Raw genomic sequence first — 18,240 nt, 5'->3', positions numbered from 1 at the left:
AATCCATTTAACAAACATTTACTAAGCAACAAATAACTTTTTATGCTAGGGGCTGGTGGGAAATGTTTCAAAAATAAAATGGCACATTCTCTTTCTTCATGTACATGGCAATCTGTCTCCAAACACTGCTTCTCAGTATTCTTCTCACTTTTATTTAGAACATCAAGCAAGTATACTCATAAGTCTACTTAAAAACAGGTAAGAAAGGGAATACCATCACATGTTAACCCCAAGGTTAACTAAGGAGCATTGTAGAAACAAGACTTGACTTCTAGGCCCCTTCACATAGGATTTCCTACAGAAGATGCATTTTATATGGTGTGAGCTTGAAGCGATGGTGGATAAGTGAACAAAACGTAGTATCTACCTGTGTACTCTCTTTCTGATAATGTTCCAAAGTTAGTAAGTTAATGAGACTATAAACTTCCATTCCTAAGTTAACTAGTAGAACAACAAAGAGCAGTGCAAAGAATAGTTCATCCTAACAGGGCATTAGCAAGGGCCCCAAAGCCCAGGTGACAGCTCCTACTCCCCTATTCACCAAGGCATGACCCTCTGATGCTCAGAGAGAGAGAGAGATCTAACAGCCTCAAAGCAATCTCTAGAAAATCAAAGATCATTCATGCAACTCCCCTCCAAGGCTTCCTGGCATCCTCCATGTGAAACTGCTAAAATGCCCTTATTAATTGGATATTGTTTTAGTAACTGCCATTGTGAGATTTCTAATGACCAACATAATTATTTACTTCATTGAACTGCTTCAGTGGTGCAACCTGGGTCTGAATATAAACATTTCTCAGATTCTAATGTCTGTAACTTTTGTTTCCAAATGATAGACGGAAGGAAACACAACTGTAATGGATGTAGAGTAGGAAACCATACTGACTTTTACATTGGGGAAGGAAGACTACGAGGGACCCTCGGTTTATGTCTAATTTCTGACCAACAGTCAAAACCTTCAAGGGTCACAAGAACATAAGATGTGTTGAAAATAATAAGAGGTTAAATTCTTAAATGATGTGAGTCTTATTCACGTCTCATTGTAGCTGGTACCCCTTTCATTTTCCTTTTACTGGATAAGATGAAAATCATAGGAAGCTTAATGAACCTCAAGCATCAAGAAGGTGTATGTTTGGGGAAATTATTAGGGAATAAGTAATTGAGATTAATTCATCATATACCAGCTTTAGTCAAATGTTTTCAAATGTGTGTTGTTTCCTTCATTTACCCATAACAGAGAAGAGCTTTAGGTGTAAATGTGTTAAAAGGATATTTAGTAGATGGACAATATTCTCCTTCCAGAGTTCCTGGAGAGGCCATTTCAAAGCAGAGGCAATTGAGGCATGTAAGCCCTATGCCCTCTAGCTGTTACCTGCCTAAGAAGAACCAGACAAACCTGGGCAGATTCTGGCTTTCCCAGAGGCCTTTCTTTCCCCGTTTTTCTGTTTACACATGCATCATTTTCTCCATCTTTTGCCTGTCTGATGCAAGATGGACAGGGGATGGCAAAAAAGTTGAAAACCAAACGAATAATCCTGAAGAAATTGTTAACAGACCTAAACGAAGATCAGCCAAGAAACATTTATCTTAAATGAGCTTTGGGGAGAAATCTGGAGATTTCATTTAAAGTATGTTTACTTGACAACAAGCTTGTGGTATATTTACTGGAGAGTGGGCAGTTGTTTTTGCAGGTCTGTGGACAAATCCACCAGCTGATCCAATGGCTGGCTTTCAAATGTATTAATTCTGGATTTTGTATACACTGTCCTGGCTTAATCGTGACTATTTAAGAGTTGCATGAAATAAATCATTTTATCCCCTTTTCTCTGATAGATTGAGGTTTTACTTATGCCTCAGTCTTGAGTATTACTGGATCATAGTCATCGCTGTTGTTGCAAGTATGTATTTGGGAATGTTGAAAACAGTGAATTTTAACAATGTTCAGTCAAATGAATAAGGAGTTTTTTCAAAAGCTTTCTTCTTCCTTACTGCTTTAAAAATACTACTTAAAACAGGAGTATTCACACCACAACACAGATCATATTTAAACACACATTTCGAAATTTTCAAAAGACTGTCACATATTACTCTTTAATGTTTAAACTTCAATGCATATGTTAAGCCTTCGATCTAGATGTCCCATGAAGTCACATATGGTAAAAGGCTCCATTGTTATTTTGTGGCACCATCAGGATATGCAGCATTTAAGGGATGAATCTACTTGAGGTTGTGACATCTTAGAAGGAGCTGTTGGGATTTGAGCTTTTTCATTGTGCTTCTCCTGGTACATGCTGCCTCATCAAGATGCAAAACAAAGGAATAGATGGCTATGGACTGCAATCTCTGACGCCAGGAGCCAATCCCTCTTCCCTTCCCCTAAATTTATTATCTCGGGTATTTCCGTAGAGTAATAAGTAACTAACTCCATGGTAGAGTTAGGATATAAAACTACTATTGGAGTAGAAATGTCAAAGATAAACTAAAAACTGCCTTCTTGACTTGGGGAGAGCTATGGTCTGTTACTAGGGTTTAATTCTTAATTGAGATGCCTGCTTGTTTATACTAAGACTGCTGACATAGTATGCACAAATAAGTGAATGTTAGGACCAAAACAATGCCCTTAACTTGGGTAATGCTACTTGTCCAAATGATAAAGCAAACTACAGATACCACGTAGGTGCCAGAATTCCTTAGAGAGTGATTTTGTAACCAGATCCTGCTTTGCTATTTGGCTCACAGGGCTTTGTTCTCTTTGCTAAACATTCTTCAGTCTGTGTCACATACATTTTCATTCCTTCTTGGCTTTCCAAAGCTGTTATCACACCACATGTCACATGTTCTCCTTACTCCTGCTTTGGTAACAACTCACACATACATCATGTCTTACAGTCTGTCCTCACATCCTACTGGTCAGTGATATCGCCAGACACATAGACAAACAAATCTATGGCTCTAGATTTTTAAACATACAGAAGCACATTAGATGTTGTCACTCTTCCAGTTAACAGTTAGTCAGTGAATCCAAAAACCACGTGTATCAAAGAAGGACCAGAGCCTAGGGAAGATGGGAAAGAGCTGCTGTGGGGAGACTGGCCTTACTGATACGAATCCATGTGTTTGGTAGTATATGACAATGTAAAAACTTGCTCACAAGATTGGAAGAAAACAGAGGAACAGGTGTGAGAGTCTCATTACCTCTTTACAGCCGTAGGTCAACAAATGCTGTCTGAAATTGAAATGTGTGTGCCGTAAGCTAAAAACTACCCCAGACTCTTAAGTTTTCATAATTTTAAAATATACAGGGAGTGAATTGAAAGCTATAACATCTCTTTTTAAAAGGGAAGCACTTTAATTTTAAGACCCTCCTCTTACATCTCATGTTCTCTTCTACTAAATTCACACTAAAATCAAGTGAACATTTTATTTAAATATAACACAGCATAAAGCTCTGTTTTAGGAAAGACACCCCTGTCTATTATCTATCCATGCCACTGTTATTTCTTAAATATACACAGCAATTTCTGAGACGGTAGCCCTAACATAAATAGGTTATTTTCCTGCAATAAAATATTTGATAATTTTTATTCTTTTCTGTTGATTTGTTTAATTTTTTAAGTAATTATTCATACCGCAAAGTCAGTTCTAAATAAACAGAAAATGCACATTGGCATTTGTTAAACCACCTCCCATATTACTAGTGATTGTCAATAATATTTCCCTTTTAAGATTGTCTTACAATCCACATTCTCTTCTGTTTCTTCCTGTTGTGTTCATAACACCCTGATGTGCTGTGCAGACACTGGTCCTCATTTCACAGCCGAGATTAGAGGGGGGGGGGGTCCTCAGGCTGAATTATGGTTCACAGACCTGGCACGCAGGTCCTCACTATCCTAATCCAGGGCTTCTTGACAAGCTAACCTTGGCTTTCATGCTGTGATTGTGTTAAGGAAACTGTAGCATATGATGCAAAAGCTCTTCCTGCCCGTTACTCCATCAATACCACTGTTGGGGACAAACGCAGGCTTAGCTGCAAAGGAAAACAAATCAGCCAAAGATAAATGATTCTACTAGGTAAAACAGGCAGGGCGCTAGGCTAAATTCTTTTCTCCAGCCACACTGCATCAAAGGAGAAAGGGAAATCAGGCAATGTGGCTTTCAGAAACCCCAGCCCTCATTTCTGCATCTAGGGTTCCCCAATTCCTGACTAGAAGAATCTGGGAACTTTTCATTGGAACCTGGTCATTATTTAGTTTGGGACAATTATCCTTAGTGGAGCAAACAGGAAATGACTTGTCTGTAGAAGCATCTTTTTCTTTTCCCTCAGCTGTCTATGGACAATCCAATTAAAGAGAAAAGCCCTATTGCACAACTTAGATTTGGATAAGGCCAGGAAATTGTATTCTTTAGGATGGATGAAAGTTTCCCATCATATAAACATATAACAATGGCCTTGTATCACTTGGGTTAACATAATACCTAAAATAAATTGCCACCCTGCAGTCTTTCTGTAACTGGCAAGTGACGTGGTGCACACTATAAAAGAGTACACAGTCAGAGTGTGCCCTCCATCTCTATGCAATGTGAAACCCTCAGACTTCCATACCCAGACTTTATTTTGTTGCTATGCGACTTACATGCAACACAGTGCATGTAAATAAATTATGAATTTTACAGAGAAGGGAAAAACTCTTCCCTTCTTCTTTGAGAACAAGCCACAACTTCCTTTCATGCTATCCTAATGGACCGCAGCCCTTTCAAGCTGTTTCCCAAGCATCAAGGTTTGGGCCAGATAAACAATCGAATGAATAAGACAGCTAGGATACAGATGTAGCGTGCAAACAGCACGCTAAGGAGCATCAGGCCCACTGGATTCACCCTTACAGGCCTGAGAGCTGGGTGCCCAAACCCGGTAGTCAGAAGGAAGTTTATTTCACACCCACACTCTTCCAGGTAGCAGAATATAAGCAAGCTTAAGCAAAGGAAATTCTGGAGATTTCTGTTGGCAGCCATCCCAAACGATAGAGGCCCCAGGCATAAGTCTGTAGCAGGGTGGAAGAACTCTCCCAGCCATGAGAGAAACAAACAACTGTGAGGACACGATGTTACACAGAGTGGGAACTGAGGGCTCTTGAACCAGATGTCGGCCGTATCTCCATGAAAGATGACGTTCTCCGTGTTCAAACTGGATAGCTTTTTCTAGAGAAGGCATAAAATCATACTGCGTTTGCATTCATGAGAAGGAAACGCTGCTTCCAGAACAAAGCACAGCATGGGAACACCCCGGACATGCAGCAATGGGAGAAGAGATCAATATCCTGTGGCAAGGCTCCACAGTGGATCACAACATGCTGCAGACCAATAAAGAAAACCAACTAGTGCTAGATCCAACATTAATGCCTCCCACATGTAATGTACAGAACACCCCAAATACACAAGCACATGCCATAAGGTTTGTATCATATACAGTTCGGCAGCAGTCAACATCAATCAATGGGCACCAGGGATGCTTACTTCAAGAGAGGGTACAGTGAGGAACAATGGGAATTATCTACATCATGATCTACAGGGAACCTATAGTTGTATAAATGTACCCACACACACTTCTGCTCCTTGCCACTTTACATGCTTTGTGTAGCATTTTATGCCTCAGTAAGAAATAAAATAAAAGAGGAAGAATCAATTGTTAAAGAGTGCCTGGTATTTCTAGGTGGTACATGGTCTCTCCCTACAGTTCATACCTAACAACTGGCTTATTGTGCTGGCTGGATGAGACACCATTTGCAGATGGCCCCAACAATCCTTTTTAACAATCTTTTAAGTAATTCTGATACAGGATGTGGCTTAAGGGACACTACCCTACTGCACTGTACCCTAGGCGACACAACAGAAAAGTACATAGCCTCATGAAACTCTTTGCTTTATTGCTTTTTCCTAAAAGATTTTTCAAAGACTCGGAGAAAAGATGAATATTAAACAGTATGCATATGTGCATGTCAAAACCTCCAAAGTACACAATGATTATGTATGACGTTTGTCTTTTGTGCAGTAAATAATAAGCTTAACTTAAATGTAAAAAAAAAAAAATCAGAAACAGAAAAGACAATCACAAAGTTTAATGGCAGAATTCCCGGAAAGGAATGTGTAATCAACCCTCTCCATTCCTGTACCCTTATTTGCTTCCAACGGATCCAAAAAACTGTATCTTTCTGGTTATGGAAAATTTACCCAACCTGGGGTTTTGTGACATAGTCTATCTCTGAAGACATGAAGAGAAATCTATATAACAAAGTTCTGAGCTTACAAAAAGTTACAGGAAATTTACACATCACATCCATTCTTGTTGTAACTTGAATAAATCCTTCTTATGGAACTTCACTTCCTGAAGTACTATCAGCATTTTAGAATGGCATCCCCAGCAACGCAGCCACAATGGACACTGCACACTAACAGCAAAAGCATTTACTATTCAGTAGGGAATAGGGAATACTTCTTCACTGATTAACTAGAAAGGACAGCATGGTACGATATGAAGACAACATTTCCTCCACATCTGGAGGAAAATATGAAAGCTAACTTTTCCCATTTTATTCAGAATAAGTGATTGCTTGTTTTAATCAAACATAGACATAATTTTGAAAGGAAAACCCATGTCCACACTGCTGTCATTGAGCAGTGACCTGGGATTCAGAAGCCGAATGGAAACGATCACAAGACAATAAGCAAAATCCTAAAGCGACATCACAGTCATCCTTTCAGACAGCAAGTCTCTCTCTATCTAAGTGGCTTTATTCAACACTCCATAACAGTTGAACAGAATTACTGCAGAAGCCAAGTGTGCCTCCTGTTGCAGAAATCTCTCTTTGGGACTAAAACTAACAGCCCTGTGTTGTTACCTTCACAGTGCCCAGAAGGGTTCCCACGTGCAGGGTTTGATGCTCCTTGGTTGTTGTATTTAAATCACTAACAATTTTGCCTTCAAAATCTGTGTCTTTGAAGTGACATTCAATGAGACAAGTGAAGTGTATACTGAGTCAAGTTGTGCCACACTGTGCAAGTCCTGGGGCATGGGTCCAAGAAGGGCGAGGTGCAAGTGAGAACCATAGGCATTTCATAGGGTCTTCAGTTGGCATGGTAGAGTGTCTCCACTCCCCCATGTCCAAGGAAGAATGGCATTAAATAGAAAAAACCAAGAAGGCAACATTGACAATTATGGAAATTATTGTGGTCAAAGGAAATGGCCTTGGGGGGGGGCTTCCTTCTGAGCAAAGTTCCTTATCTTTATTCACCATGAACCCCACAAAATACATACTTGACCCTGAATGTAGCTATAAGTGAGGAGAAAATGAGAGAATTGGTAAAGATTCAGGGGGAGCTAGGATATCAGCACCTCAAAAATGGGAATGAGTAGGCAGAGTTCAAAAATGAAAATCATTTCATGTTGTCCCAAGTACACTAGACACATCCTTTTCTAATGGGGTGACTGCCACACAGCATTCAGGTATATTCAGATACTCAATACATGGCTGGAAATACACTTTCAGAGACCTAGGTGCTAAAAGTCCAAAAGTCTCTAGAAAAATCACAAATTACCACCATCCATTTCAATTCTACCTAGTGCTGTTTTCTCAACATGGCAGATCCAAGTGTCATGTTTCTTTGGGCATTTCCAGCATTTCACAGCCCAGCACACACTGTAAGAAGTACTGTCTTAAGGAAATCTAAACATAAGACAGGTTAATAAACAGGGAGGTCATTATCTTTTCCTTCAGCCCACTACCTCCAACTTTACCAAAGGATATCTTTTGTTTCCCAGCACTTAAGCCTGCCAGGGGATGACGTTGTCTAAACACATTTTCAATGTTTTCTTTTTAACAGTTAATATATTTCCAGGATGCAAGTCCATTTCTTTCTAAAAGGTTCCTAGGACACCCATTGAAAAGTCAGAAGCAATGAAAGAAAAGGGATCGCTGTTTTGTTGGAGAAGAACGACACCCTTTGTATTGAAGTGGGGAGTTACAGTCTGTGGTCACCCTCTGCACAGTGTCTCTTTGTCAAGTAATACATGCTGGAAAAAAAATAATACAGATGGGAAAATATTGTGCACTGTCAGATCTTGGAAATGGCCAAAGGATTTTTCCTCACCAATGTCTTGTCGATGACTTTCACATTCTGGCACCCTGAAAAAAATAATGCATACATTTAATATGAAATGAATGCAATAATAATCAGGCAGGTAATCGTTTTTCCCAAGGAATGTAAAACTTGACAAATGTAAGGTTTATGATTCAAGGTAGGCTTGCCAAATCTTATGTGGCATGAGACCATTTTTATTACCTAAACAGTCCTTAATACAAAATGACTGGCACATATTTTTATTAGCACAAAGACTGTATTCTTTCTGCCACATTTAATAGACAGCCAGCGTCTGAAAGCTCTCGTTTAGGATATGTCTGCAGCAAATTAAAATGTGTAGTGAGGATTCACAGAATGACATTCTTCTCCTGAAGGTTCCGGCAACCTCAGGCTGCACGGTAGCAGGGAGACAATCTCGGGAGTTGTAGCTAACAAGGCTTTTTGGACCCTGTGGTTCACAGAAAATGAATCTCACTTCAATGTCAAATGGGGAAGCTGGTAACTCACTCGAAGCTTTTCCCCCTCATCAGCTAAAGGTCCATTTTGAGTCAAACTCTAAGCAATCCACAGTAAACACAGCACTTACTAATTCTTTTCAAAAACATTTATTGTTTGTGTGCCAGGCACTACTCTAAACACTGCAAACCCAGTAGAGATAAAAAGATGGAAAGATCCCTGGTCACACGTTTTGTATTCTAGAGGGGAAACATAAAATACATAATATGTGTTGTTTAAAAAATAAGTTGTGTGACAGATGACTTATGAACAGTGACAGAGTCTAAGGAAAAGGAATTCAACAGTTGAAAAAGAATTTCAACTGAAATTTGGAGACAGATAAGCAGTCAAGGTGGTCCCTTTGTGAATGAAAAATGTAAATGAAAGATTAAAGGGTGAAGAAACTCTTCATGCACACATCTGGGGAACATCAAGGGAGAGGGAAGATTCAGCACAGAGTCCACGAGGCTGGAACTTGTCTGATAATCAAGGAACCTTGAAGAGGCCAATGAAGTTTCGGTGCAGTATCAGGGACAGCATGGGTAAAAGCTGTTCCTGGAAGGGTAACAAGGCCCTTGAAAAAACTATTGTAAGGACTTTGACAGCTATGCTGAGTTAAGTCTAGAGTCATTGGAGGGTTCTGATCCAAGAGGAACATGAGCTAAATTAATGTTTTAAATGACTACCCTGGTTTCTGTGATCAAAGGAGAACGGGAGAAGGCAGGGAGACAAGGTTAGAGAAGCAGACCCCAATATCCACTGCAAAAGTAATAGGACAGCCACTTGGGGGCAGTGGGTGTGATGAAGGGGTTCAGATTCAAATTACACTGTAACGAGCAGCTCCTGTGGATGAAACGATGCGAAAGAAGAGGCAAGTGTCGAGAGTTCGAGCCAGAGCAAATGAAACTTCGGCATGGGGGCAAACTGGGAGTGAGGGGCTGCAGGTGGCACAGGTCTAACAGGGAGTTAGGGGCGTGGTTTTAAACAGGTAGAGTTTGACCTGGCGCTTAATCAAGAGGTAGAACTGACTGGCCAGTTGGATCTATGCAGTCGTGTATCAAGAAGTGAGAAAAAAAATGATGTTCTCCGTACCTTTAGAGTCCTCTTGCTCACAAAGGCATCCCTGATGGGTTTGTCAAAGCTGAAGGCTAAGTAACTAGGCACACTGTAAATCCACCAGTCCATGAGTGCTGGGCCTCAGAGCCATAAATATAAGGCCAACTGCAAGTTCAGTCCCCTGAACTTTTGTCCTCCAAGGAGCCTGGCTTACATCCCACAGAAAACACAAAAGCAGTAAATGAGCATAACAACCTGCTGTCATTTGAATCCGGAGTGTTCTCCACAGGCTCCTGTTTTCAGTGCCTGTTTCCCAGGAGTGGAGCCATGATGGAAGAAGTCACTAAGGCAAAGCCCCCCAAGGTTAAAACTTAGCCCCTAGTTCAGTTTCTGCCACGAGCCCCACAATGCTTTCCCCATGGTGATGGGCTGAAAGTCTCTGAGACCACGAGCTCGAATATTTTTTTTCTTCAATTAAGTTTTGTCTGTCAATGGCTGTGTTGCGTTAACATAACATCAGGGAGTGCTGACACTTACCACTGAGAGCCATGGCCAGCCGGAATTCTTCCTTCAGGATCTCAAGGACATCTTGAACACCTTTTTCTCCCTAAGCAAGTATAAGAAAGTAAATAAAGTATTGAGTAAGCTAGCTCGGTTCTATTTCACCGTTAAAGGATTTTATTGTATTTGCTTATATTCGCTTATTTCCTCCTCTAATTACCTGGAAAGCCAAGCCCCATATGATGGGTCTCCCCACAAACACAGCCTTGGCTCCCAGGGCCAGAGCTTTGAGAACATCAGTGCCCTTCCTTACACCTCCGTCCAGGAAGACTTCCACCTTCCCTTCCACAGCCTCAACAATTTCTGGCAGGGCATCAATCTAGGGGGAGAAGAAAGACAGTATGTGTTTTTTACACAACGCTGTTTGTGTAAAAAAAAAAAAAAAAAAAGAATCTGCTCAATTTCACCTCCATCCAACTCAGGCTCAGAGAGAAAAGAGGTTTAAGATCCATTATGGAATCATTTCTCCAGGAAGAAAACAATGCAATGCTAGGAACTGGGAACTCATGTGAATTCAGAATAGAGTATCCTCTATGTCTTCAAAGTCTGACATTCAATTTTCTATTCCAGATATTTAAATGCAAATATTATGTCTAAAAATAATAAACATAATTCTGAATCACTCAATCTTCCATAGCTCCTTCTTTTATAAGAGTAAGTGGAGTATCTTACTGGTATACAGTATTCTTGACATTATTAACCAGAGTTTAATGGTTAAAATACTTGGTAGGTGTTGTAAGCAGTGGTGTATAAAGTGTGCAAGCGTGACCGCTCTCTGAGTTCCTCTTCTAGCAAACTTTACATCCAGATAAGCGTTAGGCAATGATGAAAGCACTTTACCCACAGTTACAGGAAAATGACCATGTGACCCTGAAAGAGCCCTGTCTAAATTGACCATTGACAATGGGCTAAGATACCATAGAGAACACAGAACCTCTCAAAGGTGAGGTGGTGGCTTACAGTATCGTTCAGTACCCCCCCCCCATACTTCTCTGAATGCATTTCCTTTCTAAGACATCTATATAGCTTCTCCCATTCAACTAGAGCATATTAACACCGCCCTTGATGCTGACTTTAGTTCTATGACCCACTTTGGCAGTCACATGTGAGCAGAGGAGGTTGAGGGCCATTTATGGGCACTGACCTGAGTAGCTATATCAGCTATTTCTCCTTAGGTTTGCATTTCTGTCGTTTGTCATGAGATAGGGATCCCCAAGTCTTGTTCACTCAGAGTCTGGACCCCAGGGAGACTATTTAAGAGGCAGAGATGTCTAAACCTCGCCTAGCTAGACCTGAAATGTTATAGCCCAGCCAGTAGGTTAGTTCCAAACCTGAATCGGAAGAGCCCAGTAGCAGGATATTTTAAGGGAACAACTGTCAGTTTAAAGCACTGTCCCCCGACTCTGCCCCCAGGGTCACAGTAGTAGGCAATACAACTGACTCATTAGATATAGGTGAAAATTTGTGCAACTATTTCACCTTGGCCCCACAGCGTTTTGGTCTGAAATGAAGTTCTGAGTCCACTCCTGTATGCTGTGAAACCCACCACACACTTAAGCTACTCTTTTTCCAGAAATAATTGTGCTGAAATCACTCAAAAGCTTTCCTACTTCTCTCCTCGAAGTTTAGTGGCTGAACTTAAATAGAGTTTTCTGTAAAAGGCTGAAAAGCAAACACAGCTACAATTTGGAGGAAGTGGAGGCAATCCTTGGCCAGTGGCCCCTAAATGTTTGGCAGGTAGAACAATTTTCCCCTTTCCCTTCTGGCTTCCATCCCTTGCCAAACATGCTTCGGATCCATTTACATACGTTCGCTTACCTATACATAGTCCCCTTTTACATTCAGGCGAGTTACATCAACATATAAATGCTACAATTTCCAAGCCATGATGCAAGCCATAATTAAGCATATTTCCCCATTTGAAACCAGAACCAAAGAAAAATATTAGCTAGCTTGGGTTCAATACACATTTTCAAAGTCACACAAATCAAGTCTGTTTAGGTTATTTCCAGTGCCTAACCTGGCCTAAAAGTACACTAATAAAGACACTTAAGATATGAATCCTGGAATATAAAACAGAGGCTGCACTTGTGCCTGGGTGTCTGTGGACAGGTAGGTCCCATCCAACACTGAGCGATTCTAACTTTCCTCTCTTCCCAGAGCAGCGCTTTCACTAGGCAAACACTACATAAAATAGAGTGATCCGGGCAGACTGGATAAAATAGAGCAGACAAGCCCACTAGGTACGGCCCTATTTAGGGTCCCGTTTTTCCTTTCCTACGCATCAGTACTGCATCCATCCTTACTCTCTTGAAGAACACACAAATGTTCCAAACAAAGAAGTTGGACGTTAAGGAGGTGCTGCAGTTAAAGCAGAGGTAACTTCCTCAGTTTTCAGAATCTCTCCCAGACCACACCTCACAACCCTCCAGAGCTTCTACCCAGCTCAATCAGAAAACCACCCTCCAGAGATTCAGCAAGTCCCCAAATGGCTCCAATGATTGCCCCACCCACTCTTCAATTCATAGTGGGATTATGCTCCCTGGGGCATCCTTAGAGGAAGGTGCAATGGGGTGAGGATCTGAATGGTGGCTAGCGTTCACCAGTGGAACAAGAAAGATTCTAAGAAGGCATTACTTCTGAGCTTAGATCGTAAGACCTGGCATGACCCTTTAAAAAATTTGCCTCTTCACGAAAACAAACCAATCTGACCCACTGGGAGGTGTGAGACGGCGAGATTATCCTCTACTAGGCTGGTCTACTGAACAAGCAGCTGACCCCACACCATTGGGACTGAGCCTAGCCAAGCCCGGACCCCACCACCTCACAGTTCTCAGCTCAAAATGTCAACTGAATAAAACTGGGACATAAATAATGTTTCAGATTTGTTTGTTATGCCACAAAAGCCAGTTCATGTGCCAAATACCTCTTAAGGATGAGACATATCTTTACAATTCATTTTGTGTTTCTGTCATACTGGTGCTAGAGTTTGAACTTAGGGTCTTCTCTCTATGCTAGGCAAGAACTCTACCATTGAACACCCCTCTAGCCCCAAGCACTCCCCTTAAAAAAAACAACGCTTCTTAGATGGTACAGAACATGCCTAAGGACTCAATTTGAGAGTCAGCAACTTAACAGCTCAAATGCTTATTTACTGAAAGGGTTTGGCAGGTGAGAAACTGACTGTGGAAAGAACATTATATCTGTAAGTCTGAAGTTGTTGGGGTTTAGTTGGCATCAAAATGCAATGCAAATTTGAAAAAAAATATAAAAGAGAATGTTTGAAGGACTCATACAGGTCAGAGAACAGTATGTGAGAATAAACTGAAGTTAAATTCCTGGTCCAGAAGTTCACGGGACCAGTATTTCTCCATACAAGGGAATGCTGGAAAGTAGAAAAATGTAGAACCGTACAGTCCAGACAAATTCTTTAGGGAACCAACATAATACCAGAAGAGATTTGGGCATAAGAGTCTGAGAGACTGGCCCTTCTGTCTCTCACACATTACAGCAGGCAAGAAAATAAGAAATAACTCAAACTCTAGCTTCCAATTTAGAAACTCCTCACATGATGTCATCCTGGGCTCGACCCCTGACTTCTGACGTCATGAAGGCCGCAGGCTTATGGTAAGGTGGTCTATGCGTCTACTGTAAAGGCTTATGCCGTAGCCTTCTTTTAAGTCGTCGACTGCTCACCTCAAAACCCGTACACCAAGGTGCATTCATACCCTTTCTCTCTCATCATGGGCCTTAAATTGGCTCTAAGCATGAGGCAAAGCTGCAGACAGCTTATCCCCTCATCCACACAGCAGGCCAAAGGAGGGGGCATTGGTTTTTTTTCAAACACTCTCTGAGACCACAACTCAAAAAGCCCTTTTAGATAAGTTTCCATATGCCCTTGGCCAGAGGGAAAGAAACCACACCATTTAGATATTTTCCCCTTAAAATCTAGTTAGATTTGATTTCAGAAAATTTATATTTTATTTTTTGAAAACAAACTTAATTTGGCCCGCACACTAAGCCTGTGTCTTCGTGCACAAGTGAGGCATAAATCTGGTCAGACTCTCTGAGCTCTGAGTCACTTCTCCCTCCCTTCCTACCCCTTTTAACCTGCAGGCCACACTTAATATCACCCAGAATGCTATGTCTGTGGGACTAGGTCTACGTCAGCAGGGGCTTATAACCTCCAGCTTTACGATTTCAAATCTTAGGCTGCTAATCCCACTATGTGCAGACTTGACTGACCACACCCTCCAGTGCTTTGGGTCACACTGTGGGAGAGCCCTGTGCCCACCAGGGCTCCCTGCTGGCTTGTACTCTGTCGTAAAATGAACCTAGGGTGTCTGCAGACTTCACCAAATCATCCTGCTGGTTCAAGGAAACAATAATTCACTACTACTAAGTTGAATTTTTCCTCCCCAGAGGCTTCTGTGAATCCTACAAGTGCGCATGCCTTCGTTTCCCTTGGATTGCCATGTCTGTATTGCCTCTCTCCTTCTCCAGCTCATACACTGCCTGCTGTAACCACAAGAACAATCCCTGCCTTACTAATTAGAAGGGCTTTTCTTCGTGAGTTTATAAACAGACATCTTGGACTAGTTAAAAATAATTATGTCTGCTAATTTAGATAATTCCTGTGCCACTGAAAATCTGAGATCTCACATAACATCTTGCAGTTTACTGTAAGTGACCACACACACACACACACACACACACACACACGGTAGGCATATAGAGCCCCGATTTTCGAAAGCTATGTGGAGAAATCCCAGTGGGAACTCACAGTCGCTGGCACGCCATCCAGTTGTCTCGCCCCGTGATTGGACACCAAGATCCCGTCCACACCATGCTTCACAGCTTCTCTAGCATCGTCGCCTGGAAAGAACAAAGCACCATCCCATGGAAACTGGACCAAAGTCTTGGACTTCCAAACGCCAGCATCCCTGTAGAGGGAGGAGGGCCTCACTCCTTCCCGTCTTCTTTAGTACTTTCATGAAAACACACCCAGTCATTACATTTAAAATATTAGGGGTAGCATCTCCTACTAAAATTAACAGGTGGAACAATCAATGTAATGTGTGATAAAACTATGAGGACATAGTAAATTGTCATAAGGAGTTTATCTCTGTAAAGACGTACTTCTGCTAACGTTATGTATTCTATAATGTTTTATTAGTCAATTGGGAATTTCATACAATGTATTTGGTTATATTAACCCCCTTCCACTAACTCCTCCCAGATCCTTCCTCACTTCCCTACCCGCCGACTTCTTCATTTCTCTCTCTCCTAGCTCACCCCCTCTAATCCAGTCCAGTCTGTGTCAGATGACCATTTACTGGGCATGGGACCTGCTCTGGAGTGTGGTCAATCTATCAGGTATCACATCATTAAAGAAAACTGACTTTCTCTGCTACTTATATTTTTTAAGACTTATTTGTTTGTTTGTTATTGTGTGTGTGTGTGTGTGTGTGTGTGTGTGTGTGTGTGTGCTTGCATGGGCTTATATGCAGCATATGAATTTTGGTGCCCAGGGAAGTCAAAAAGAAAGTGTCGTTTACGCTCCTGGAACTGGGGTTTCAGGTCTGAACTCAAGTCCTTTGTAAGAGCAGTAAGCACTGAGCCATCTCTCCAGTCCATATTAGCTATTTTTAATTAATAAAATCGTATCAGTTTTACCATTTAGCAAAACTATCACCCTACAATATGGAAAATAAAATAGTATGTATGTGACAAGCATTATCAAAGCAGCCACCAATCAACAAATCTATTCCAACCAATATAATACATAACAATTGTAAATTCAGTAACTGCTTTGCTGTGTTTGTTATATAATTGAATTTTGTGCAATGGAATGTATTATAAATATGATGTTAAAATTATAACTCACTAATTGTGCTTCAATGATATTGATTTCTGAAAATCCAGTTTTAAAATAGATTAATATTTTTAAGCAGCAAACATAATTGTTAAATTTTGTTTTCTAAACTATTATTTGTAGGATGCTCCCATTTTGTTAGTTCTTAAATGTAATAGTCAGTAAAACCAATTTGCTTGGTTTTGTCCTGAATATCGGACTTTTGAGAGCTAAGCAGGTAAATTCAGAAAATGAACATATGTACCAGTTCAGCAATGGGGTTAAAAGGTTGTCTTAGTTAAGAAAAATTAGAAAAGATGCACAACAATTTGTAATTCTGATTGTTTTATTTATTTATGTTTGCTACACAGCTTTCCAATACATGCCATGTAGTACTAAAATTCAAATATTTTAAGAATGATAATAATACTATTATTTTAAAAATATGGGTATATATTGATGTTATTCCTATGTCTAATGGTCTCGGTACCTCCTTCCTTGTCAAGTTCTTTTGAAACCTTATTACCTAATGTGATAATATTTGGAGACGGAACCTCTGATAGGAATTAAGACTGGATACATTCATGAAAGTAAGGTTCAAAAAGGAGATTATTTTCCTTTATAAGAAGAAGTGTCATGAAGCTCTGACTTCTTGTCTCTTTGCAGAAAGAGATGAGGTGAGTTCTGACCAGAAACCATCTATGCTGAACCCTGACTCTCTCCTGTGGACCCATAACAAAAAATTCTACTGCATATAGCATTTTGTTGAGCCTAACACTATTACCATTATAACTGTTATTACTACCAGTGGGTATCTGAGACTCCAATTTAGAAACTGTGATGAGAATCCATCTTTCCCAAGGCTGAAATCAAGGAAAACAAAGTCATGTACAAATAACAAGTGGTAGCCCTAAAAGATATGCAGGTGAGCTAGCTTTGTTTGAAAATAAGAAGCCTCAACTGAGAAAGTAACTCCACTAGCTAGGACTGTGGGCAAGCCTGTAGAACATTTTTTTGAATGATGATTGATGTGGGAAGATCCAGTCCTTTTGTGGGTGATGCCACCTGTGGACAAGTGGTCCGGGGGTATATAAGAAAGCAGGATAAGAAAGCCATGGGGAATAAGCCACTAAGAAGCCTTCCTCCATGACCCTGCTTCAGCTCCTGCCTCCAGGTTCCTGCCTTGTCTTCCCTTCATGGTGAACTGTGACATGGAGTTAGAAGCTGAAATGATCCCTTTCCTCCCCACGGTACTATTAATATTTTAACACAGTGGTAGAAACCCTAACATGCGCACACACACACGTGTGTGTGTTTGTGTGTGTGTGTGTGGTGTATAGACTTACTAATTAAACAAAAGAGGTCATGAGTTTGAAAGGAACATCAAAGGGTGTTTGGAGGGAGGAAAGTAAAGGGAGAAATGATACGAAAACAGTACATACATATGAAGTAAAAATAGAAGAATTAGTTTTCTAGTCTATAGTTTTTTAAATAATAAAACAAAATTAACATGCATAAGCTTTGACTGATGGCCCCAAATACATTTTAAAAGGAGAAGTTGTTTATTTTCTTTTCAAATGAGTGACTGGTTTAAACTTATTCTTTCAGTAAATTTAAGAGTTCTGTTTGACATTACTGGATGAGTCATCTCAATACTACTGTAGTATTTCTTACTATGACAGGTTATTGGCAGCAATGAAAACTGTCAATCTTCTGGATAGAAAAATGGCAGCACTGCATCTGTTCATAATTTAATTGTTTTTTTTTTAAAGAAAATTGTTGAAATTGTGGAGGGAGAAAGATTTCAAGATGGCTACCCAACACATTGGTTATTTCCCATTCCATCACCTTCCTACTTGGATGTACGTGCTTTGGTACATGATTTCATTGTCTTTCTTTTGTCCCAGTTACTATGAGACTTTGGTATAGCCTCAAATCTTTCCATTATTCTAGCTAACTCTTTTGAGTCCCCTATCTCCTCTCTTGAGTCTGCTGCCCAGAGACCTCTGTCTTCTTGTTCTGCAGTAGTTACTCTCTGGCCTCAATGCCTGCCTTCATTGTCTTGTTTTCTCTGCTTTGAATTTCTTACAAAGAGATGGATATAAGCTCTCATTTGGTTTATGGTTTTGTTTGTAGTACAC

At 40.5% G+C, this 18,240-nt stretch overlaps 1 protein-coding gene across 22 annotated transcripts in view; it reads right to left on the bottom strand.

Annotated features, from left to right (window-relative positions):
- Window positions 1-18,240, bottom strand: part of Hao1 (hydroxyacid oxidase 1) — an 85,308-nt gene that overhangs the window by 32,124 nt on the left and 34,944 nt on the right. For 18 of the 22 annotated variants that reach the window (XR_005285535.2, XR_005285536.2, XR_005285537.2 and 15 more), the window contains exons 5-8: window positions 15,029-15,120; window positions 10,406-10,564; window positions 10,222-10,291; window positions 8,143-8,177 (exon numbers count right to left, since the gene is read on the bottom strand). Coding sequence is in view for 9 of the 22 variants with exons in the window: in XM_038331815.2 (XP_038187743.1) it covers window positions 8,143-8,177; window positions 10,222-10,291; window positions 10,406-10,564; window positions 15,029-15,120 (356 nt within the window). In the remaining 13 variants the exon portion in view is untranslated. The other 4 variants (XM_038331812.1, XM_038331811.1, XM_038331817.1 and 1 more) reach the window with 3 other exon arrangements.

This window comes from Arvicola amphibius, chromosome 5, assembly GCF_903992535.2.
Source record: "Arvicola amphibius chromosome 5, mArvAmp1.2, whole genome shotgun sequence".
Taxonomy (NCBI): domain Eukaryota; kingdom Metazoa; phylum Chordata; class Mammalia; order Rodentia; family Cricetidae; genus Arvicola; species Arvicola amphibius.
This window is presented reverse-complemented; position numbering and strand designations above follow the sequence as displayed.